We start from the raw sequence: 23,003 nt of genomic DNA, 5'->3' as shown, positions 1-23,003 counted from the left end.
TTGGCGAGGGGTCAACTACCATCAACATGAGAGCGGCACTCAAGAAACCTAAAAGCCGCGACAACCGATCCACAATCCCTGATTTTCACTTCCACATCCAGGACAGCTGCCTCGCTTGCAAGGGATTACCAAAAGATCACCAAAAGACTCGACAAGACAGAACGGCCTCGTACCAAGCCAACGGGCATCGGGCGAAACGTACCTCATCTGGCAGAATAGGCAGTTCTTGGCAGGAGACTAAGATATGGCAGGGCGGCTCACTTATTCGTGATGGAGCGGGGGAGGAAGTCTTGTGACACTGCCGTGCGAGGCCGAGATAGCGGTCAAGCCTTTTACATTTCGGCTGGATACTTTTTCAATCTCGGTATGACCTACCGCGACCGTTTGGATGGTATCCTTTGCATCCCGTGCGACTGAAACAATTTTGCAACATCGTCTTGACTAGGTTTTCTCCGCGCCCAGACTGTGGCATTTGAAGATCAGGGTCCACACCCTGCCCGACGGGACAATGCAGGCTCGGCAGGGTTCTCCTCCCGCACACATCAATCATTTCGGCCGAGTACCCACGCAGAGTTTGCGTCGGGGAAACTTGCCTGTTTCCGAAAATGGAAATACGCCAAGATTGCGGCCGCCCGCCGCCCTACCACAACTTTTGCAACGTCTGTTCCCAAACCAGAAATTTTTGCCGGTCATGGATGGAAAAGATCGGTCGAGATCGTCTCATATGCTCATCGGACGAGGGGAACCTGGGAATTTGTTCAAGTGTTGTGCTATGACCACGTGGGGGACGCCGCACAATTGGCACATGGGGCGAACTTGCGAAGTTCATCCCTGTTTGGCAATGGAGGCGTAAACTGGTGTGGAATAACAGGATGGGGTACGGATGGGTACGTACTCAACCATCTTCATCGTAGCACCAGGTTCCAGCAGGTCGAGATTTGCCAGCTCAAAGGATTGGCAAATGGGATGATCTGAGTTTCACCCCTTCTTTTCCATCTTGGTCTACCTAAATCGTGTCGGTCATCTCCACGGAGGCGAGGACAAGTCAGGGAAGCAGTATAAAACTCTGTCTGCCTCCGAACACACCGGTCGCCCCTATGTTCTTGGACAGATCATTCGGACCAACTCCCGACCCTCAACACGCCGATTACCCAGACACCACCCGAGTGTGGATAACAGTGGGCATTTGATTCACCTTCGACATCTCTTTCCTTACCTCAGTTCAATGGCGGCTGCTGTTGACACTCGCCCCGTCCACCGGGATGGCGCAGCCCTCGAGGCCATCTCGGATGCCGTCGACACGGTCAACATTTTCAGAGCCATGGCTTCGGCGCCAGAGGCTTTCGACGCCCAGTCTCGCTTCGACGCCGAGAAAGACAAAGCTGCATTCCGACAGTACGGCGACGCCTGCGAGCGGGTCAAGACCTTCTACGCTGAGCAGCACACCAAGCAGACCATGGCGCACAACCTCGCGGCGAGGGAGCGCTTTTACTCGCCCTCTCGGAAAAGGGCCGAGATGACCGTCTGGGAGGCCATCGAGAAGCTCAACACTCTGATTGACGACAGCGACCCGGACACGGAGCTCAGTCAAATCCAGCACCTGCTGCAGAGCGCCGAGGCGATCCGCCGCGACGGCAAGCCGCGCTGGATGCAGCTGACGGGGCTCATTCACGACCTGGGCAAGCTGATGCTCTTCTTTGACGACTGCTGTGAGGGCCAGTGGGACGTTGTGGGCGATACGTTTCCCGTGGGGTGTCGGTTTGATGAGAGGTGTATCTACCCGGACACGTTTCGGGCGAATCCGGACTTTGGGCACGAGGTGTACGGCACCAAATACGGCATCTACGAACCGGGCTGCGGCATGGACAAGCTGATGATGAGTTGGGGCCACGACGAGTATTTGTATCTGGTGCTCAAGGACCAAAGCACTCTGCCGCGCGAAGCGCTGGCCATGATTCGGTTTCACTCGTTTTACCCATGGCACAAAGAGGGCGCCTACCGCGAGTTCATGGCCGAGAGCGACGATGTGCTTCTGAAGGCTGTGCAGGCTTTCAACCCGTACGATCTGTATAGCAAGTCGGACGATGTGCCAAAAGTGGAGGAATTGAAGGTAGTTTGCCATTGTTTCCAGATTCATTTCTTATTTGGTCATCTTCCTCTTCCTTCTCTTCTTACTCTTCTTGCTCTGCTTCCATTATCTTGTTCCTGGTCCTGTTCTACTCTTCTCCCATTCCCATATCCTTCCTCTGTATTCCTTCTCTACTCTCCCCAACCTATAACCTGATCCAGACTGGAGGCTAACACGTATCTAGCCTTACTATTTGGAACTCATCGACGAGTTCTTCCCACAGAAGATCATCAAGTGGTAACCAATGGTGGATAGCTCGGAGGAGGGGTTCAATCCCGGATAGACCAATTGTGATACCACAGCGACTGTTTCAGCGCATGTTTGTCTGATTTCAGGACACAATAATTCCCTTCTCAGTTTTCGACGTGCCATATTACAAAACGGTGGTTTACCGTAATTTATTCAACAATTTAACTCCCGCGGTGGCAGCCCTGCTGCTGCCATTACCCGGTCTTTATACGTCTTTTCTGCAAAGCCAAAGAACTTGTCCACATCGGCGGCGGTCGAAACCACCCCGAACGAAACACGAACGGCCCCAAGAGCGGGGATATCGTTCTCTTGCGCAAACGCGTCCATGTCCGGATACTGCTGGCGAATTCTTGCCAGTTTTCTGATCGCCTTCTTGTCCAACCCCAGCGAGGCTTCACCAGCGCCCGGGTTACAAAAACAGCCCGTCCGCAGTGAAATCCTCGCCGCAGCCGACTCAAGGGCCACCATACGCTCGTCCACCACTTTGCCGGCCGCGTCGAGGAAATTAAACGTCACAGTCCCGCCACGCATCGTCATGTCGGTCGGCCCATATACCCTCACCATGGGCGACCCATCGCTATGCCGCAGCCGCAGCAGCCTGTCCATAAACCACCCCGTCAAACACCTCACCCTCGTCTCGATGAGGCCTATACCAATCCCATTCAACCAATCCAACCCGAACTGAACATCCGGGATCGACAGGAAATTGACAGTGCCATCCTCAAACGCCTCAGCCCCGGGCGCCATCCTGTGCCAGAGCACCGACGTGGCCGCGACCTGGATGGTGCCCCCCGAAAACCACGGCCTGCGAAGCCGGAGCACCTCGAGGCTGTCCCTGCGGGCGATGAGGCAGCCGACGCCAGTGGGGTAGCCGAAGAGCTTGTACCAGCTGACCAGGACAAAGTCGGGCTTGATGTCCGACGAGGACAGGTCGAGGGTGGAGGTTGGGAGGTAGGCGGCCGCGTCGAGGAGCACGTGGTAGCCGTGGCGCTGGGCGAGGGGGATCCAGGAGAGCGGGTGCCGCACGCCCGAGTAGTTACTCTGGGCTGGGTAAGCGAATAGGCCTTTACAAAATGATGATGATGATGATGATGATGATGATGACGATATGGGGCTGGGATGGTTGTTGTTAATACAGGTACTGTCACCGGCGCTACTGAAGATGCTGCGGCAGGCAAGCGGGAGGCGGCGCAGGATATTTCGTTTTGATGAGGAGGACAGGGCGGTCACAACGTCGGCATCATCCACTCGAAGGTTTGGTCCCTGGAGGGGGATGTATGCTGTCTTGGCGCCCCCGACGCGCGCAAACTCGCGGATGCCGTTGATCGAGTTGTGGTTGTCGGCCGTCAGGACCAAGCGAGTGCCTCGGCGGAAGGGGTAGGCCTCGCCCACGAGCCTGGCTGCGCCGGTGGCGTTGGGCGTGAAGATGACGGTATACTCGGCCGGCGAGGCGTTGACGTGAGCCAGGATCCGCGCCCGGGTGGCGTCGATGGCCTCGGTGGCGGCGGCGCTGGTTGGGTTGGAGGAATGGGGGTTGCCTGAGAGTATCTGGGCGAGCCGTTGCTGGTGATGGCGGACCTGAGCGGCGGCAGCGAGCCCCGACCCGGTGTAGTCCAGGTAGACATGGTCTTGGGAGTCGAGGTAGCTATACTCGCTCCTCCGCAGCTCGTCTAGGCGAGCTGTGGATTGGTATTCCGGGTATACAGACGTTATGTTTGGCATGATGTTGACTTTGACTGCTGATGACTGGATGGTCCGGATTACTTCCCCGCCTGTTAAGGGGTGTCAGGAACAGTGCAGGTGCTTTTGAAGGAGCAGTTAACTTCTTATTCATCAAGCGCCATCCCGTCCCTCCCTCTCACTGTGACACCGAGAGTGCCGAGATTCAGAGGATCCCATCCCATCAAGACACGACGACTGGATCGGCAGCCAGAAGGATTCGCTTCCCATTGGAGTGTCACCATTGGTGTCCGAGGGTGGTAGTCAGCAGCCCAATAAGCTTGGTGTCTTACCTTCGGTTTCTCCGGTTGCCAATCACCAGGAATTCTGCCCAAGCATGGGGGCGGCACGACGGGAGGGACCTTCACGATATGAGTCGTCATCGAGAATGCGTGTGAGTGTACCACTACAAGCTAGCATACAACACGAGTGGCTGCCCACGCCTTGGCTTGCAGATCGGGATTCCTGTCGCCCCCATCGTGCCAGATTGGGTTGGTGTTGGCCTGCGGTTGGCTGGCGGTTAGGCTAACTGTCCGCTGTTGGCCTCGTCTTCTCCTCCTCGGGTCCGAAGCGCGATTGCATCTTTCCGCATTTGATTTGGCCCTATCTTATCTCTACAGTCAGTAAATAGGAAGCCTTGGTTCAAGGGTAGGTTCCTCTCCGGCCAAGCGTTGCCGAAATCTGATTCACTCCTTCATTGTGGCCTGCGGTCACGTGCATGGAAATCTGTAAGGAGAGAATCGAGGATAAGGTACTGGGAGGTGAGACAAATCGATGCTGATCACTGTCAGAAGTAGTCAGACGTGTGTTCTTTTGAGCCTGCCTGGGTACCTGACCTTGGCCAGGCAAGCCAGGCAAGGCACGAAGCTGCTGTCTGGTTGGCGCCCATGCAGCAGTCATGCGGCTCAGGAGTTCTCCCGTCATCATGGCCGGCGGGATACTTGCTTTCAGGTTGTGTGGCCGTATCCGTAGTCTATACCCGGTGAGGGGTACCCTCCAGCTGCAGGGCCAAGCATGAGGGCTACGGGGCTGCAAGCTGGAGTTGGCAGATATGCAGACATGAATTGGCAGCTCAGCCCAGCTGATATTGCAACCATTCAGATGCAGTTTGATGCAGTTGGTCGCCGCGAATGTCTACCGAGGCAACCCACAGCAGGCTGTCCGGTCCTGAATCCCGGATCACAAAAGACACCAGGCCAAGACATTTCTTGTCAGTGAGGAGACGGAGCAATACATTGTTTGTCAGATCTGGCAGCAAGACATCTCAGATAGGAAGTTGCAGCTTCTTGATGACACTATTTGGTTTCTTGTACTTGTGCTGACATTCGAAAGGGGTTAGTTTTGACGTCGATCAAAAGCCACCTCTTCAACCTTTCACGCAGCAGATCGACGTGTCAAGCGCCAAGTGGGCCGGTTGGGATCGACTGCACGTCGGCCACGATACGCCTGCTGGCTCAGTCCGGAAGTCCCGCCGACGAAAGGGCAAGACCCGATTGCGGCCAAGTCTCGATTGTTCTTAATCCCCGCGGAAGCGACCGCGGAAGCTGCCGGTTATAGTTGGCTTGTCGGCGGGTGGAAAGGTGGTGGGGTCTATGTCCAGGACCGAGATTTCTCTAGGGAGGTATCCAGCGGGTAGTGCGTAGCTGGCCGAGAATCCTGTGGCGATATGCAGTCCGGCTGGGGAGGGTGGCATCGGGTCGGCTCCCCGTCGGTTGCTGATTGATGACCTCCAGCTCTTTCCCAAAGTTCCGGTAGTGCTGACCAGCCCGCGGTATCTCATTGGTACAAGACCACAAGTGCACATGTATCAGTGAGGCGCATGTGAATTCGCTCGCTCAGAAGGCTAAGCGAAGGAGGGAGACTTTGCCAACACGGTCCAACCTCGGCCTTTCAACTCGAACAATGCCTCAGAGTACCGGGTTGTCCGGAACATCTTGCTCCTTGTTGAGAAAGTCTTAAAGGTTGGTTGATGTCCGGTGCGGTCCCAATCGTAACTTGTACTAAGGTGTTTCACTGAAAGTTGATGCTTCTCAGCAAGACACTCGAAGATGATTCGATAGCAGATATTTGATTTCTTGCCATACATATCCAATTGTAGCTCCCATGGGACGACTCAGCTCGCAATAGCTGAGACAGCTATTTGATATTCCTGGTTCGAGGCACAACGGGATTGTACTCCTGGCTGCGCTCAGACCTTCGTGGAATGACCATATCACTTGCTATTGATTGGGGGATTAAGTTGGTATTGTCATAAAGACGTCTGCCTCATCTAGCAGCAGAATGTAGCAGGAAAAAGAATCGAACTAGGGTAGCAAAACAGCATAATTACAGTGAACTTCAACTAACTATCTGAATATATGCGCTTCAACTTGTTTTGAAGCGGCTGAACAACTCCGTTCATGATCATCGATAATGCCGCTTGATGCCCCTATCGAAACTGCGTGTTCCAGCTTGCTGTCCTCCGAGTCTCTCCTTGGTGTAGTTGATACCGAACCTGAACTTTGACAAATTTATTATTAAAATACCCCTGAGTTTGGATTGAGAATGAGGTCAGCGCACCAGCAGTGTCCGGACTGGAACCCTCTTCAATTTCCAATTCTCAAATGCTTCATGTCCAACGTCTGACTCTAGGTTCTCTTAGAAACGACCATGATAGGTCCTCTGTGCCATGACTGGCACAATGCAAGAGCTGATTATGGCGGACACAGAGGGTCAACATTCATTTGGAATTCTATCTTAGGTACCTGCGCAAGGTTCTATAAGGAAAGTCATTTACTCAGATATTTTGGGCCATATAGTTAGCGGACATAACAGCCTTTTCACTATAACTATATCAGACGTGCACAGACGTAGCTTAGTCTATTGTGGGATTGTCACGGGATTCCCCGTTCCTGTTCTCATGGTTGTCGTATACCTGCGGTCATGCATGCGTCATGAGTCTGATGCATACGTCTGTGATCACGCCTACACATAGGCCTCTTCTCCAGTACTAGGTCTGGTTGCACGCCCATCCTGTCATCTAGCTCTTGCTCTCGTCGTAGCAATATCAATCTCGTATGTGCGAGTCAACCAGACCTTGAGTGGTGCCCGTCACAGGGATTCCTGATGTGGTTTCAAGTGATAAAGTAGCTGTGCAATCCTTACATCAAAGTACTGCTGCTACGTGGATTAGCCAGGCAAGATAAGGAGAATAGATAAGACGAATGATTCAACAAACAACAACGAGACGAAAAACAAAGATACCAACGTTAACTCGGATACCAAAATGGGAGTAGTTGAAAGGAACAAAAACTAATTTGAGACTAATGCTCCTCGTTATTTAACGTATATCATCAGCGAGTAGATTATATCAGCGAGTAGATTATATCAGCGAGTAGATTATATCAGCGAGTACCCTTCCCGGTGAACAAACACCGGGGGCCGCCCGCGCGGGCGGCCGGGCATCGCAAAAATCGAGATGCAGTACCTTTGCGACCTGTTTTCTCGATTCCAAGGGGTTGCAGCTCCGCGCAGCCGTTGCGCGGCCTGTTGGCGGCCTAGGACGTCGATTTCGAGGATCAAAAGTGAGATTTTCGAGCGCCCGAAAATCCCTCACCGCCCCGCCCGACAATCGCGACAACCGACACCAACGACAACAACAAGCTGCAACAAGTTTGCAAGATTAGGGGGATACTGGGTACGAAAACCACCCGACTCTTTCGACGTTCTGAAGAAGAGACAGGGCACCCCCGGCCCTGCCCGGTTCTGGTGGAGCGGAATCAAGAGTCTGGCGGCGCGACCGACCAGTGCGACGAAGCTACGAGGACCGGAGCGAAAGCTGTTGTACGATTCCGATTGCAAGAGTTGTTAATCGACCGAGGAGACGGAGAGTAACGGGTTCGTTAAGGAAGGCACACGGGCGGCCGGCTCTCCTGCAAGGCGCTTTGCCCTCTTGACAAACAGCACACTACAAGAGGAGGAACTACAATGGTGGATCAGGGCTGGTTAGTGGCAGTGCGACCGAGGGAGCTGCGCCGGTGTGGCAGCTCTTTCGACGGCCTGCTGCAAGACACGGTCGGCACTGCGGCTTCGGCCTCGTGGGGAGACCCTCGTAGTGCAACGGGAAGCTGGATGTTGGGGTTGCGCCCGGCGGAAGGTGGGCCGTGGTGGCTATACTGGACCGAGGGAAAGATGGTGGAATTGCGGTCCCGGCTCGCATCCGGGCTGCATGCGAGAAACAGACGATGCCTTGGCGGGGGACCTGTTTGACTGTACGCGTGGCCGAGCCACGTCCCTTCCGGGGGCATAGGTTACGGTATGGGATGAAGCCGCGGATGGATTGCACCGGGTATTGGTGCCTCGGCTGTGGAACAAATGTGTGGTGTCGCCGCCGCAAGGAAGCCATGGTTTCGAGGAGCAGTAGGGCTGGCCGGAGAGGACGGACGCGCGTGTCGGTCATCTAAGAGAGAGGAAACTACATAGATGCCGAGTACCCGGCTCGCACCCGGGCCCTGGCCGCTGTGCGGTCGCTGTGGTGTCGCCTACGGAGCTCTATGTAGTAGTGCCTGTTGCGGAGGGCTTAAGGTGCAAACCTTGGGGTTCCGTGGTTCTCTGTGCACGCCCAACGACAACGAAAGGCCGTAAGCCGCAGAGAGCCCGGTAGAGAGGTTCGGCCTCGCCTCTTTGACTAGATACCCCCTTGAGGCGGATCTTCGCTATGTAGTTAGCTTAGGTAGCACGTTCGTAGGGACTGCGAATTTAGGGACTTCAAGGAACGAGGCCCGCAGATGACCTTGACCACCAGCACGAGACTCTGTTCCAAGACAAAACCCTAAGGAGACACGACGGCCTCAGCAGAGCGAAGAGTTCACTGTTGATCCAGATTCGAACCGGGGCCATAGGCCTTCGGGCTTTCTTATTTGAAAGGAGAGTCCCAGAGGTACTGACGCCTATATGCGAGTGTGGAGAGGGGCGAGAGACTGTCGAACACCTTGTGATGTGGTGCTTGGCCCCACCGTTGACTCGAAGATGGGAGAGAGCCGAAATCAGAACGCGAAGGGACTTTTATTCTGTCCTACAGGGAATCAGTCCCAAAGCTGCACGGCTAACGGAGAAGAGGATCCTGGACTGGCTGATGGACTCGGGGAAACTGCCGATGTACAGTCTGGCCAGGAGGCGGGAGCTGGAGCTCGCGGTCTGATATCCCTTTCCTTCGAAGGCCAAGAGGCCTTCTCACTTTGTATTTGCAGGATCACACACTGATCGTTTCCTTGATTGTCGATATGGGTTTTCACCCGGCCCACGAGGGCGCGGTTTTCCTGTATAGTAAGTTGTTGAAGGTCCGGCAAGCCCAAGGGCACAGCGGTGTAGGAATAATATATATCAGCGAGTAGATTATTGATACCGGAAGGCACCATGTAGAGTAGCCCCGCTGCAAAGGTCTGTGCGCGCTCAGCACCTCCATGCCAGTTTATCTTGCATGTAGGACGCGCGACACCGACTTCTCTGTCTGAATCTTCATTCTTCATTCCAACAATTCAGTTACACCCATACCATGCCATCCCGCTGGTGCCTCCTGCATCAATTATATCAGCGAGTAGATTATATCAGCGAGTAGATCAATTCTATATGCGATGCGTCAGACGTCTCTTATATTTAATACCGATTTCTCTTATCACATCAACATATCTGCTATTCTAGTCGAAGGTAAATCAATCTATAAGGCTCTTGAAAGAGATTCTAAGCTAAGCCGCTGGTCTATAGCAAAGATCTATCTATACCTTATTCTACTGTTTACTGTGAACGTACTAGCCAGCATATACTCTACTACACAACACTCAATTCGTGAAAACTCACTCAATCAGAAGAGGAGGCTATTGTTTAAATATTATTATTATTCCTATCCCGCTGTGCCCTAGGGCGTGCCGGACCTTCAACAACTTACTATACAGGAAAACCGCGCCCTCGTGGGCCGGGTGAAAAACCCATATCGACAATTGAGGAAACGATCAGTGTGTGATCCTGTAAATACAAAGTAAGAAGGCCTCTTGGCCTTCGAAGGAAAGGGATATATCTGTTGAACTGAACTGGCTCTTTGGCACCTGGATTCAGGGGCTGGGCACGGTTGCCTAATGCAGTAAGGGTGGAAGACTCGTCACCCACCCAAAAGCAGGGTCTGGCGAGGGTCCCGAAGCCCTCGGTTCTTTCAAGCAACACACACACATGACGCATGGTTCAGACAGTCAATTCAAGCTTCATCTTGTGCCTCAATTGATGCAGTGTCACCTGGTTGGTCTATGCCTATTCGAGCCTGTAACTGTTGCTGTCCAACAGGAGACAGTGGAACACTTATATCACGGGTCGTGGTGCCGTGGTAGGTTCTGCCTTGTATTTTGTGTGGTTGCACGAGGGTGGAAACTGGGAGGCGCGGCGCCCACAGAGAAGAAAACCCTGTGTGTGTGGGCCGCGCACAGGCCACAACCGCAGACCCCACTTCTGGGTCTGGTCCTATAGCCCTAACCCTGACTAACTACAACCCTAACCATCAATATGGAACGAGCTGTGCCCGTGACAACTTAGCTGTGTGGTGCCGCCAACTACTGAAACCAAGAATCTGGCCGGCTACAGAGATACGCTCGCAGAGAGACCTGTATGGGGCTCTCGACGGGTGGGGAAACAAAAAGAGAAGGTTGCAAGGAAGGTGATCAGGTGGCTACTATGCTCTGGGAGGCTCCTGGAGTATAGGTTAGCTGCACGGCTAGAACTAGGGTAGTTCGCTGGCCTAGTCGGCTATCTACGCATTTCTTTTCGCTGTAGTAGATAGATTCAAGACTTCAGACTGGTATAGGGGAGACAGAGATTTTTAAGTTCAGCCTTGCAGGCATGGTTTTCCTTTGTGATTAGTGGTAGAGGACCCGGCGAGCCCTAGGGCATAGCGGTGTAGAAATAATGATAATAATAGTATAGTCGAGTTAATAAGGTATTCGAATCAACAGTGAATCACGTTAGCTTAACATAGCAATAGACAATGTTCTAAGTATTTAAGTAATAGATTGCCAATAAATTAAGTAAGTCTTCAGATATCTTAGCCTAGTAAATATCTTAATTTTACTACTAACTCTATTCTGAATCCTATTCTAATAGAAGTCTAGTGTGAACTTAGAAATCCAAATCTACATTATTAGGCTGAAATCCTGGCAGCCAAAATTCAATCGATAACCCTAGTAAATAGGTGCAGTACTTGAAATGAGGGGGTTCAGGTACAGGTTTCAGGGAGCTACAGGCTTGGCACAAGGGGAAATCATCGGCCCCTCCCGCCAAGAACCAAACATCACGAGATTCAAGTAATCACAAGATCACGCCGCCCAACCCCCACCAAACCCTCGCAGGGCACGTTTGCAATTCTCGATAACTCGATAATAGTCGCGGCGACAACAAACAAGTCGCGGAGAAGGGGCAAAATAAGAAATGGACCTACCCCCGCGCCGTGCTCGGCCGGCGGTGCACCGCTTCTCGCTGCGGTACCTTCTCGTCGCGCCCGTCCTGCTGGCCACGCTCACCGGCTACGTGCTCTTTTTGCACAGCGACGTCAACATGTACATGCTCTATTCGCAGTGCCACGCCCGCTCCCGGCTGCCCTGGCTCTCCCACATCCCCGTCCTTGGAAGCCCCGCCTGTTTTCTGGTGAGCTTCTTCCAGGAGGCCGTTTCCTCCTCCTCGCATGCATCGATCCGCGCCTCGAGCACCATGGCCGCCATTTTATCGTTTATCGCGGGCCTGCTGACCGTCAGCACCGTCGAGGCCGCCCGCATCTGCAATGCCCCGAGCATCGTCATCGCCTACCCGACGGGGCCGTGGATCTTGTTTACCCTGATCGGCGGCGCCATCGTCTGGGAGCTGGTCATCATCCCGGCATTTTTTCACCGCAGCCGCGCCATCAGTGCCGCCCGGAAGGCGGGCCCGGGGGGATCCCATGCGCAGCTGCCGGCTGGGCCGGCCGACCCGACCTTTGGCGAGGCCATGCGGCACCTGGGCCCCAACGGGCTCGCCGAGACGGTAGCCATCCCCGTGGCCGTGGCGGTCGGCTTCGTGGTGCCATCTCTCCTAATGCTGGTGCTGGACAATCCCGCCGCTGTCCTGGTCTGGCTCTTCTTTCCCGTGTTAGTCTCGCTCGTGCGCCAGGCCGTCCGGAGGCTGCTGGTGGTAATCACTTTGTGGGCGCGCGTGGGCGGCCAAGAAAGGCGGTGGAACGGCAGCGGCAGCCTGCATCTCGAATCGGACCGGCGCGCCCTGGTCGCCGTGTACGCGCTGCCGGTTGCCTGCTCCATCCTGGCGCACGGGTACTTGCTCTGGAGCCTGACGCGGCCCGACGACCGCAAGGAGATGACGCGCTCCGTGCTCAAGTTCATCACCATCGACGCCTTCTTTGTCGGCCTGACGGTGCTGTATTGGATCCTGGTCGAGGCCGGGTGGAGGGTGGCGCTGGTCGTGGCGGGAGCTTCCGTGATGCTGGGCCCCGGCGCCGGCATCTGCATCGGCTGGATTTACCGGGAGCAGACGGTTGACCCGGACCGGAGCGTGACGGTTGTGGCGGTAGGGTCCAGGAGGGAGAGCGAAGACGCCAGTCCGTCGGAGGAAACCCCGCTGTTGCGGTGAGACGTGGAACGGGGGAGCTTTGAGGGGGTGAGATGATGAGCCATAACCAAGCAAGCACTGTTGTTGTATGTAACGTCTGAACGATGTATATGAGCCTGTGACACCTTAAAAATTCTCTGATATATTCCTTCATTACACATGTCACTCAATATCCTGGGTTCATTGTTCGGGTGCCTCTCCCTACCGTTAAACACGCAACCAATCCTGAAAACGCCACACCACACCAAACAGGACCCCCCCGGAATGCACCCCACGCGCACGTGGGATGGGGTAGACACCGCAAATACCGAACAGGGGTCAGGACTACCGTATATAAAACACAACCAATTCCCACAGCATAACTGTGGAAGAGACAGGACGCCACATCTGCTCATTATGGGTCAAACATCACGAAATGGTGCTGCCAGGGAACTGCCCCAGGTCCGTCCAGCCCTGCGACAAGGCCGACCAAGACTCAATGCCGAAAAACTCGGGCCCAAAATTGGGCCCAAAGTTGAGCCCGTCCGGCAGCTCTTCAAACGCATTACTGCCGCTCGTCACCGCGCTGGCCTGCGACGGCGCAACGCCTGCAAGGGCAGGCCTCGACGACGATGTCCCGGTCATCGGCGGCAGGCTCAACGTTACTTGCGCCATGGGACTGACGGTCGTCGTTGTCGTCGGGGGTGGCGGCATCTGCATGGAACTTTCGTGTGCATGTGTCTGGTCCGCTGGACTCGGTACTGCCCGTGGCGGGACCGGGCCGAGAAGCTGCATGTGGTGGTCCGGCCCGGGAATTTGCGGCCCAAGGTACGGCGTGTCCATGCCAGGCGCAACGCTGCGGGCCCGGGCAGGCGCAGCAGTTGGAACTTCGGGCAGCGACAGACCGTTAGAGAGGAGCCGCTCAATATCCGCTTGCTGGAAGAAGAAAGTTTGTAAGTGAATTACCCTTACTAAGCAACAGTGATAATAAAGATCAAGACCTACGATACTGGCACATGCAGGCCCTGGGGTCGATTGCCTCGCAGCGCGGAGGCACACGGCAACGAGTTCCTGCACGCGTTCCTGCGTGAAGCCGAGCTCGCCGTTGTCCGTCTGCAGGCCGTGATACAGCACCCTCGAGCACTGGAAAGCGCACCCAGGGAGGTCCAGATCCGCGACGGGCGGGCTTCCACACGCGCCGCTGAGGCTCAGCAGCTGCGCGAACATGTCGGCCATGGCTTTGGCATGCTCGTAGCAGCTCCGCCGCTTGTGCATGACAAAGCCTTGGTCGAGTTGCTGCAGGGCCGCGGGGGGTATCGCCTCGCGCAGGCCTGGGAGGAACGGACGGTACATGTCGAGATGGCACTGTCTCCAAAGGAGATGGGTCGTGAGGAAGATGCCGAGCCGGGGGGAGTAGCTGCGCAGGCGGTAGTTGGCCTCGTTCTCGCGAAACGAGATGGGCAGTCTCGCCTCGAATAGCTCAAGCTCGGCGGCGAACTCGGCCAACTGGCTCGGCAGCACGGCCAGCGCGTCTGCCGAAGCCGAGCCCGCCGCTCTCGAGGTGCACTGCAAGATGCGCGTGCGCATCCAGTAGAGTCGGATATGCAGCGCCATGAGGCCCAGCACGTCTGGCAACGGCGGGACCACCCCGCTCGAGTCGGGACCGGGCCCACGGAGCAATTCTGTCGGATCGGGCAGGTCAAAGTCAAAGTTGCGTTCGTTGCATGGGAGTTGCAGGTGAATCTGGTGTTCGGCATCGTTCCAAAGCGCGACGTCGGGCTGCCCAGTCGAGATGGAGGCGTCAATCATGTATATGGACCACATCAGTCGGCGGCGGGATTCCCGTGCGAGGAAACAAAGATCCGGGTTCTCGTGGGACAGCCGGAGAGCCGTGGCGGACCGGCTGGCGATGGCGTGGAGCATGAAGGCGCTCGAGAAGCGCTTCGAGAGGATCCGATGCTTGATGGCGAGGACCAGCGCCTGCAGACGCGGGATGGTGGGCTTCTCGAGGTTGGCCAGACACAGCTGCACGGCCTCCTCGACGCACCGGTCGCCGTATTCTGCCACGCCCGGGCCGAGATCGGTCATCAGGGACGTGATGCCGATCAAGGCGAGCACGAGCGCGCGGTCCAATGACCCGGCGTGGTAACGTTCCAGCAGTGATGGGCGATGCAAGAAGGAGAACATGGCGATGTGGTGGATGTGGCGGAAGAAGCTATCAAAGGCCTTGAGGGCGAGGGCCTCGTCGGGGTCCGTCTGGTCGGCAGTCCCCGTAGCAGGACTGGCTGTGCTGCTGGAGGTGGCATAGTCGTTGGAGGGCCCATGGTTTTGGCTCATCTGGACGTCGGTGTCCATGCCCGAGCCTGAGGCCGCAGCGGCAGCGGAGTTGGGGTTGTTCGGGAACGGCAGGGGCAGCGACCGCTTGCCGGGCCGGTAGACGCACTCGAGGCCTTGGGCGCGGCAACGGTCGCAGGCCGGCAGGGCGCCGCTGCATCGGGCCTTTCTTGCGTGGCAGTTCTGGCATGCCTGTCGCACGCGGCGGCGCGGCACCGAGATGGCGGCCCCGCTGCTCTCGCCCGGGACAACTTCGACGCTGACAGTCTCATCGTAGGAGCAACCGAAGCCGAGACGCTCGCAGTTGGTGCAGATGCCCCGGCGCCCGTCGCATCGGACCTTGCGCGCCCGGCATGTGACGCACGTTGTGGCCCGCTTGTGTGGACGGGGCGAGGTGCTCATGGATCAGATTAGTTCCTGTCGGACCTGTCCGGGCTGGGTGAGTGTTGTACTCCGTTAAGTGTCGTCCCCGGTTGCACGGCGCGGGGTGCGGTGCAGAGTATGCTCCGTAATGTCTCGCACTGGAAACCTCAAGTTCAATGGGCGGGACTTGGCACAGTGAGACGGTGAGTTGTCATCGGCCGTCAAGGACCCTGATCCCGACTCTGAGAAATGCGCTCTCCGGTCGCCAATGCGATCCAAATTCGGCCCAAGAAGCCGACACTTGCTGTCGCGGTCTGTGGTTTGCAAAATGATGGGGCGGGGTTGGATGGTGGATTGCCGCACGCATCTCGCAGTTCTTCAATGCGCCGTCGTGTTGCTGATGTTCTGGGCAAGTTTTCAGGGCTGCGCTTGCTTGTCAGATCTCGAGTCGCCGACACCGAACTCCTGCCCTGGGTCCCTGGATTGGTTTCCGGCTTCGGGATGGTGGGGCTTGGAGCCAGCAAAAGCTGCGATACGGATTACACATGGCGGGGTCACGCATGCTGCACTAACAATTGTTAGATTTGAGGTTGGTGTGGAGTCGGATCTCACTGTTGTGGTGGGGTTTCACACGAAGTGCCCGAGTGCCTTCATCTCCATCTTCATATTCCATTGTTCGTCTCCTTCCATCCATCTCTTCATCTCCATTGTGAGAAGATTATGATAGGAGATCGACGTTGACATCATCCTGGTACAGTAGCTAAGTCTAAGCGACGCTAAGGCAGTCTTACTAAGCCATTTTCAGTTTCGCAACAGATACCAGCAGCTCAGCAAAGATCTTTTCCTAGACCTGAACTCCCATCGAGAGCCACTGGAATTGACAGCCGGACAAGCAAACTCCGTAGCTTCCCGATCTAATTCCGATGTCGTCCGCTTTCCAACGCCCGTTACTCACACTGTACACCGAACAACCTTGGCTGCGACCTCACATCTTGACCCGGAACAGGTACCGCAGCCGAACCTGGGCAACGTCGTAGGCAATGTACTCGTTGTAATACAGACCTGCTCCAGGAATGTTGGTGTCTCCAGGCGGCACCGACGTGTCAGGCTGCGTGTCGTTCGTCAGAAGGCATTCTCAGGTTGGGGGGGACAAGCAAAAATATGCACTCACCATCATCACACCGGCCAACGATGGATGGACGCAGCTGGCATCCTTCCACTTGCTCGGACCAGTCCGGCCCTGACCCCACGTCGACACCATGCCCTTCTTCTTGGCGTCCTCTCCCGCATTGTACGAGGCATTCACCAGCTCCTGCATCGGGTTGCCCAGCTCCGCCTCGCAAAGGAGAAGCAACGCCGTGCCGCCCGACATGTACGAGCAGCAGTAGTTGGCTGACTTGGACGACATGTCGGCCAGGTAGATGCCTTTGCCAAACATGTAGCCCGACACGGGCGCCTCGGGCGGCGCGATCCGGAGACCTTGGCTCAAAATGCCGCCAAAGTTGGTGCAGCGCGACCCATGCCACAGCAGCCGGCGGTTCTGCGACATCTTGCCAAAGACGCTGCTGTCGAACCGCTCGTGCTCACCCTGGCGCTCGATGCGGAAGATTTGGTCGACCTCGTAGTGGTGTCCGTGGGTGGCCCCGCGGGTGTCGAGCAGGTACTTCTGCAGCTCGGCGAACTCGTTGCTGGAGCGGCCGAGAGGCGTCATCTCTTGCATCTTGAGGCCCTGGTACTGCTTGTCGAGCGGGTGCACGTCGTCGTCCCCGGCCTTGTCCATCTTCATGATCAGCGCCGCGTCCTTCATGTCGCTCAGGCTTTCGAGAAGCTCTATTTCTCGCTTCACCATCTGCTGGTCGCTGATGACAGGCGGGCGATTTCGACCGAATGCGTGAGGGATAAGGGAGTAGAAAGTGTTGGACAGCTGCTCGACCGCCTCCCCGTACCCCATTCCGTAACCTGCCGCAAGGGAGTTGTCGTCAATCAGCGCCGACAAGTCCTTGAGCGTCTGGAATCCTCGCAAGATGGTCGCCTTGCTGAGCTTCCCGAGAGGTAGCTTGTTCGCGTCATAGTTGAGGTTCGCCATGGTGGCATCCCAGTACTGCTGGTTGAAAATGAGCCGCATCAGCTCTTGGACAGCCGGGTCGAGCGTCGACTTGAGTTCCTTCCGGTCCGATGCCTCTTTAGCCGATTCCGCCTCGTCTTCCTCATCCGAATCCTCCTCATAGCTCCTCTCCACAAAGGCGTACTTTCCCGGCTTCGGGTTACTGCCACGATCGCTCCAGGGCAGACCCGACTTGTCCTTGAACTTTTTCTCGAACTGCCGCATGGCCTCGTTGAGTGAGCCAGTTGCCGGGACTGCTGTTTGGCCGCGCTCCCCGACACGGCCCCATCGCGTCCACGTTCGGTACGTGCCAGTTGGATCGACCAACAACTAAGGCGCCATGTCAGACAGCAAAACCGGACAAGTCAGTCAGTGGTCCTCACCTGGATGCGGTAGAATTTGTTGTTGTTCTTCCCGGCATTGGTTTGATTCAGCGAAGCATCGTAGATGATGCCGGAGTCGTCGATGTAGACCTTGGACGTCACAAAGGGGCAGCCCTCGTCAAGCGGAATAGCCAGGTCACTGCTTTTTGCGACCTGACCCTCGCCCATGGCCCGCTCCGCCTTTGCCTTGCCCTTGTTTCCCTCCTCGAGCTTGACGTCGGCCAAGTCTGCCGCCCGGTCGGCGTCCTGCACGTTTGCATCACCAATGTCATCCTCTGTCTTAACGGCAGCTGCCTTGCCGCCCCTCGTCCTCTTGGCCTTTGGCGCAACCTCGTTGTCAGAGACATCATCCGCGAGAGGAGCGGCGCGCTTCCGCGTTCTGCTGGTGCCATTGGCCTGGGATGACTTAGATGCATCGGCCTGAGCAGCGGTGTCCTTCGCAGGACCCCCAAGAATGTAATCTTGTTCGTCCTCCTTGGCGCAGTTCTTCTCGCAGTTCGAGAGCCAATCCAGGCTGACGATGTGAATGCCGAGGGATTGGGCTTTCACAACCTTGGGCGATGGCTTCTTGAGATCGGCCTCGGTCGCGACGAGGTGTGTGACGTCGTCCGTCACGGAGCTGGCCACGGTCGCTCCCAGGGCTTCGGCCCGTGTCTTGATCGAGGCATGTGTCGCGCCGGGAAATGTCCCACTGAGGGCGAGCTTGCACCCTTCCAGGGCGGGCGTTGCCGCAGCCGCCGCCGCCTTCTTGCCACGGGGCATTGTGATGCCGAATCTCCGAGGTCCACTGTCGATTTCGTTGCGGGCCTTGGGCTGTCCAATCCGCTGGCAGCCTGACCCAGAAAACAAGACACACTGGTTGCGCTCCGACCGACAATCCAGCGGGCTATGGACAGTTTTCGATGCAATTGGAGGGGAATCAGAGGATTGTGATGTCAATTGGGTTGGAGAATAGGAGGCGAAGCTTTGGTCGTAGAAAAGAGCATTGAGGGAAAGTTCAAGAGAATTTATTTACTTGGGCGGAAGCGCGCCCGCGTCAGTCGAGCAGGCAACAGCACACCCGGCCGTACGCGACTCGAGATCACCGGACCCAGAGCTCGCCAAAGCCATGCATCACAGCCGCTACGTTAGGCAGCGATGTCTCCACAGTTCCAGCGGTTGCAGCGGCGCGGGAGTCATTTCCACAGTTCATGGCGAGGCTCCGTAGTATCGCAACTTTCCACATCGCTCCATTCCCACCATGCTAAAATTGCTGCACGCAACCTCTCCCTTACCTGTCCCTAAGGCAAGTTAGGCCTGATGAATACATTGAAGACGATGCTGTATCTCCAGCGGTTCCGCCAGTCCGTCCTGACCAACAACGCACGCTAGCAACAGCAAGCATAACGTCCAAAGATGCGTTTACCGCGCATGCCAAACCCTATCACCTCCCGCAGGGCCGGCGCCAGCGCCACTTTAGGACGGCGCCTGACATCAATGCTGTCAGCCGCCCAAAGCTTCGGGCGACGCGTACAACGCCGTGTTTGACCGCCCTAATGAACCCAACATTAGACGGCTGCCGTTCCCTCCAATTCCTCGCCTCGGCAATACAGCCTGCCCCCCAGCTCAACTCAACATCTCATTTTGCGCCGGGCAACTCGTGTGCATGCATGCCCTGCGGCAGCTCCTGGGCCCGCTCATCGGCGGGCATCCCGAACATGACTTGCAGTCCGTACGGCGGGCCGTCGTCGCGTGTTGCCCTTCTCCGTCGGCTTCCTGGTTCCGCAGAATATCTATATCTTCGCCGAACGAAGAAGGCGCCGAGCGCCAAGAGCCCAATACCAAGAAGCCCTTCAGCGACCGCCCCGGCGACGGCGCCCGGAGCTAGCTCGCTGGGCGGTGTTGGCCCGGTGGATGGCAGGGTTCTGCTTGACTGTGTTGGTGCCTCGCTCGTTTCTGTTGCTGGTGGTCATGTTGCCGGGGTTGTCGCCGTGCTGCTCGCTGCGCCTGCGTCGGTAGCGCTCTCGCCAGCATGTTCCTTCACGAGGTTGTATCCGTTCACTGGAGGTGCGCAGACGGTAGCGGTAGCGGCTGACGACTGTTCGACGGTCGAGGTTGGAAGGCTAGTAGTACCCCGGGTGTCGACCCGGCGCGTGACAGGCCATCCTCGCCCGTAATGGTCACTGTGCTGGTGAGGAATGTGACGATCACGTACGAAATCGTCAGGCCCGGGCTGGCTGTCGACGTACACCCGATGACGGATCTCTGGTCCGGCGGCAGGATCGCACCTAGCGCAAACATTCTGCATTTCGACGCCAGGCACTCGTCCAGATACTTCACCATTCGCCCGGGGCGGGGGGTGGAATTTCCTACGGAGGACAGCAGTAGGTTTACTGTGTCTGCGTCGCCGATAGGTTGTCCAATACGGTGCTATGGACAGCAGTGTAGGACTCGGCCAGACAAAGGTCGACCCCAATGCGATTGACGGGCTCTCGGTGGTGACTTGGAGCCACCACCAGCGCTGCTGCGGGAGTAAGCAGCTCTCTGATCCTGCCGCGAAGCTGGTGTACACGAGATCCCAGGCTAACATGGTACATTCGCCGAACTTCCGGTGAATATATTTGTCGCACCCTCCTGATAATAATCATGGTGTCGGCACGGGGAAGAAAAAAACGGACGTGCCATATAGCTCCCCCCATCGTTGGATCGATGTTGGTGACCGACATAGCGCGTTCGCTCTTCGACTGCACGTCCTCGCCACGGACTGAAGTGGAGTATCGGTGGACGCATGCCGGCGTACCTTATATATCTCGGCCGGGTCGGTCGGCGGGGTGGCTGCGAGAATTTCAACCAGCAAAAGGCCTATCATTGCGCCGCGCGTTCTGCCATTGTTGCCTAGTTATATTAGCCAGTTGCTAGAGCAGTCAAGAATTGGCCAAGGCGAGGCTTTGAAAAACGCCTCCTCAGAAGTATGTGCCACGGCGGATACGGGCTCCAAGCATCATCGGTTCCCCAGCATATATACCTAATAGATGTCAAGAACCGCCGCATTGTTTCGAAGAGCTGAAAGCCAAGCAGCGCCATGAGCGCGGAAAAGTGCCCAAGACGGCGGCTAGGTGCGTGCTATTTTCACTGGGCAACAGGCGACATGCGTGTAACATCCCCACGCGGTTACCCTTCGGGGGCCCTCCGGTTATTATGCCGTCAGCGGCTTTGTGACGCAAGAAGCTCCGAGGGCGGGCGGTTGAGAGTAGATCTTACCAGGTCCCAACATCCTCCAGCTTGGCGACATTCAGAAAGCCATCCGCTTCCCCTTCTCCGTCTGTGGCATCTTTCTGTTTCGGTTCTCGTTCCGCTCAGATTGTTTCATTTCAGGCTGCCATGCCGAATGGCTAGTAGCTTACATTACCTCGCGCTCAATGTGTCCCTTGACGCCCGGGAAATTCTAAGTGGGAGTGACTTTTGCGAATATGGGACCTAGCCCCGCGCGAAGAGGATGGGTAGAGCTACCGACTCGCACCGGCCGGTTGGTGGCCGTGTCGTACGTGGTGGAGTGAGCGTGCGCCGCCTCAGCTTGTTGTGGGCCGCCGTCATGCAGCCTCTCATATATTCAGGCCAAGAAAGTGTTCTCTCCTGCAGGATCTGACACCGGCGTCGAATGTCATCATGACCCATGAGCATTATCAGTTTGGCCAACACGACTTGTCTTCAGGCTAGAGGTAGAAAAAAATAGGCATGCGGCAATCGAGTTGTAGCTGCATAAGGTCTGCAACTCACAATACATTCTCTTTCATGTCCAGCGGCAGTGTTCGCTCCCGAGCGCACTGGGACAACGTCTCTCTCTGTGACGTTCGGACTGGGCGAGGTCTTACTCCCTAAGATAGTCTCCGTCGAAAGCAAGGGACAAATTCAAGTTTGTCGTTCAATCTCTGTTCGAGTGACGAAGGAGAGAAGCAGGCGGTACCTGAGGCCCTTGATGTACATTACCAGGTATTGTTTACCTTTTCTGAGGCCGGCCAGGGGCTAGGGATTGCCAAGACATGGCAATGGAAATGGGACATGGAGACCAGAAACATACAACACCGGGGATTCGCTAATCGTCACTGACCCAACTACTGATCCGGCCCTTGGAAAATGATTGTTTAGAATAAACGGAGCCTTGTTTTTGCATGCTCAGGGATCAAAAATGGGCGCCGGCTGAGTCTCTGTTGATGCGGTCCGTTTCACATACAGTTGATAAACGAACAGCTTTTTTGCAACTAATCGCTATTTATCCTTTGGCCTGCAGGGGAAAGGAGAATCAGGCGCCTTGGGGGTATTCTCTAGTTGTCTTCTTGTGCCCTGTCCTGAACCTTACGTGTACACTGTACCGCGTGTGGTGCGCGGTCTCTGGCAATGCACTGAGGCTCACAGACATATGAGATTCCTACGTGTCTTCCTTGAGTGTGACCCCGGACACCAAACCACCAGACTGGCACGGATGCTAGCGATCTATATGCAGGAGCACTTGACGATACGCGCCGTTATTTCGAATTCACTATGGGCTCGATGCCTGCTTCTTTCGGGCGACATTAACGGCCCGTCTTCAAGGCTGTTTAGGTGGATTCGGCGTCTTCTGTGCAGTGAAGACGGCTTCCAGAAAGCTTCCTACGTTGATGACGATGAGACAGGATGTTCCGAATGCAAGGCAGAAAAGTCGTCAGGTGATAGATAGGTCTGTATTTCCTCTTCCTCTTCAAGTCAGCCGCTAACTCAGCCTACCACTCCTAGTCTCCCTGGGCAGTCCACGGCTCGGTCTGTAGAGAACGAGTTCGACAAGAAGGGAAGCTTACAGGGCCCCAACCAACACCAGCTTGCGAGGGTCGTCCATCTTCCCGCCGTACCCCACGCCATATCGAATTTCCACGTCAAATGGACCCCCGCGCTCAGAGAGGCCTCAAGGAACAAGACGCTGTCCGCCCCACCATCGCACTCGCCCAACACAAGTACAACGATGCCAGCCTTGGATTCTTCGTGCCAAACAATCGGGATATCGCAGTACAGTTGCTTCCGTATATGCCACTTAGGTTTCAGCTTGCTTGTCTCTGGCTTCTTCTCGGGCCCCAAGGAGCTTTTCCTTGGGTCTTTTCTTACTCTTATCCCTCCCTTAAGT

The 23,003-nt window shown here is 56.1% G+C and overlaps 9 protein-coding genes across 9 annotated transcripts; 4 read left to right on the top strand and 5 right to left on the bottom strand.

The window, feature by feature from the left end:
* The first annotated feature begins 41 nt into the window (after positions 1 to 41).
* N657DRAFT_131855 (uncharacterized protein) lies at positions 42 to 1,100 on the top strand. Its single transcript, XM_062785872.1, has 2 exons — positions 42 to 364; positions 446 to 1,100. The coding sequence occupies exons 1-2, from the start codon at positions 271 to 273 to the stop codon at positions 973 to 975; spliced, it is 624 nt and encodes a 207-aa protein (XP_062644738.1). The 5' UTR covers positions 42 to 270; the 3' UTR covers positions 976 to 1,100.
* Positions 1,040 to 2,450, top strand: N657DRAFT_131807 (DUF706-domain-containing protein). Its single transcript, XM_062785871.1, has 2 exons — positions 1,040 to 2,110; positions 2,313 to 2,450. The coding sequence occupies exons 1-2, from the start codon at positions 1,226 to 1,228 to the stop codon at positions 2,367 to 2,369; spliced, it is 942 nt and encodes a 313-aa protein (XP_062644737.1). The 5' UTR covers positions 1,040 to 1,225; the 3' UTR covers positions 2,370 to 2,450.
* A 3-nt stretch (positions 2,451 to 2,453) lies between these two features.
* On the bottom strand, positions 2,454 to 4,501 carry N657DRAFT_648328 (PLP-dependent transferase). Its single transcript, XM_062793496.1, has one exon. It carries the CDS (start codon positions 4,097 to 4,099, stop codon positions 2,531 to 2,533), a length of 1,569 nt encoding a protein of 522 aa, XP_062644736.1. The 5' UTR covers positions 4,100 to 4,501; the 3' UTR covers positions 2,454 to 2,530.
* Positions 4,502 to 5,308: 807 nt separating this feature from the next.
* Positions 5,309 to 5,865, bottom strand: N657DRAFT_648324 (uncharacterized protein). Its single transcript, XM_062793495.1, has 2 exons — positions 5,431 to 5,865; positions 5,309 to 5,369 (listed from the first exon to the last, which is right to left on the bottom strand). The coding sequence occupies exon 1, from the start codon at positions 5,787 to 5,789 to the stop codon at positions 5,613 to 5,615; it is 177 nt and encodes a 58-aa protein (XP_062644735.1). The 5' UTR covers positions 5,790 to 5,865; the 3' UTR covers positions 5,309 to 5,369; positions 5,431 to 5,612.
* Positions 5,866 to 7,776: 1,911 nt separating this feature from the next.
* On the bottom strand, positions 7,777 to 8,498 carry N657DRAFT_648322 (uncharacterized protein). Its single transcript, XM_062793494.1, has one exon. It carries the CDS (start codon positions 8,380 to 8,382, stop codon positions 8,071 to 8,073), a length of 312 nt encoding a protein of 103 aa, XP_062644734.1. The 5' UTR covers positions 8,383 to 8,498; the 3' UTR covers positions 7,777 to 8,070.
* Positions 8,441 to 8,771, top strand: N657DRAFT_648321 (uncharacterized protein). Its single transcript, XM_062793493.1, has one exon. The coding sequence runs from the start codon at positions 8,558 to 8,560 to the stop codon at positions 8,717 to 8,719; it is 162 nt and encodes a 53-aa protein (XP_062644733.1). The 5' UTR covers positions 8,441 to 8,557; the 3' UTR covers positions 8,720 to 8,771.
* Positions 8,772 to 11,418: 2,647 nt separating this feature from the next.
* N657DRAFT_648318 (uncharacterized protein) lies at positions 11,419 to 12,864 on the top strand. Its single transcript, XM_062793492.1, has one exon. The coding sequence runs from the start codon at positions 11,543 to 11,545 to the stop codon at positions 12,728 to 12,730; it is 1,188 nt and encodes a 395-aa protein (XP_062644732.1). The 5' UTR covers positions 11,419 to 11,542; the 3' UTR covers positions 12,731 to 12,864.
* A 253-nt stretch (positions 12,865 to 13,117) lies between these two features.
* Positions 13,118 to 18,839, bottom strand: N657DRAFT_665711 (PARP-domain-containing protein; the record flags this gene model as incomplete). Its single annotated transcript, XM_062795304.1, has 5 exons — positions 17,873 to 18,839; positions 16,557 to 17,819; positions 16,407 to 16,493; positions 13,694 to 15,397; positions 13,118 to 13,624 (listed from the first exon to the last, which is right to left on the bottom strand). The coding sequence occupies exons 1-5, from the start codon at positions 18,632 to 18,634 to the stop codon at positions 13,118 to 13,120; spliced, it is 4,323 nt and encodes a 1,440-aa protein (XP_062644731.1). The 5' UTR covers positions 18,635 to 18,839.
* An 865-nt stretch (positions 18,840 to 19,704) lies between these two features.
* Positions 19,705 to 20,779, bottom strand: N657DRAFT_692509 (uncharacterized protein). Its single transcript, XM_062797167.1, has 2 exons — positions 19,914 to 20,779; positions 19,705 to 19,852 (listed from the first exon to the last, which is right to left on the bottom strand). The coding sequence occupies exons 1-2, from the start codon at positions 20,439 to 20,441 to the stop codon at positions 19,736 to 19,738; spliced, it is 645 nt and encodes a 214-aa protein (XP_062644730.1). The 5' UTR covers positions 20,442 to 20,779; the 3' UTR covers positions 19,705 to 19,735.
* Between the last annotated feature and the right edge of the window lie 2,224 nt (positions 20,780 to 23,003).

This window comes from Parathielavia appendiculata (assembly GCF_033297405.1).
Source record: "Parathielavia appendiculata strain CBS 731.68 unplaced genomic scaffold N657scaffold_13, whole genome shotgun sequence".
Taxonomy (NCBI): Eukaryota; Fungi; Ascomycota; class Sordariomycetes; order Sordariales; family Chaetomiaceae; genus Parathielavia; species Parathielavia appendiculata.
The sequence above is the reverse complement of the archived record's forward strand: the minus strand, read 5'-3'. Positions and strand labels throughout refer to the sequence as shown.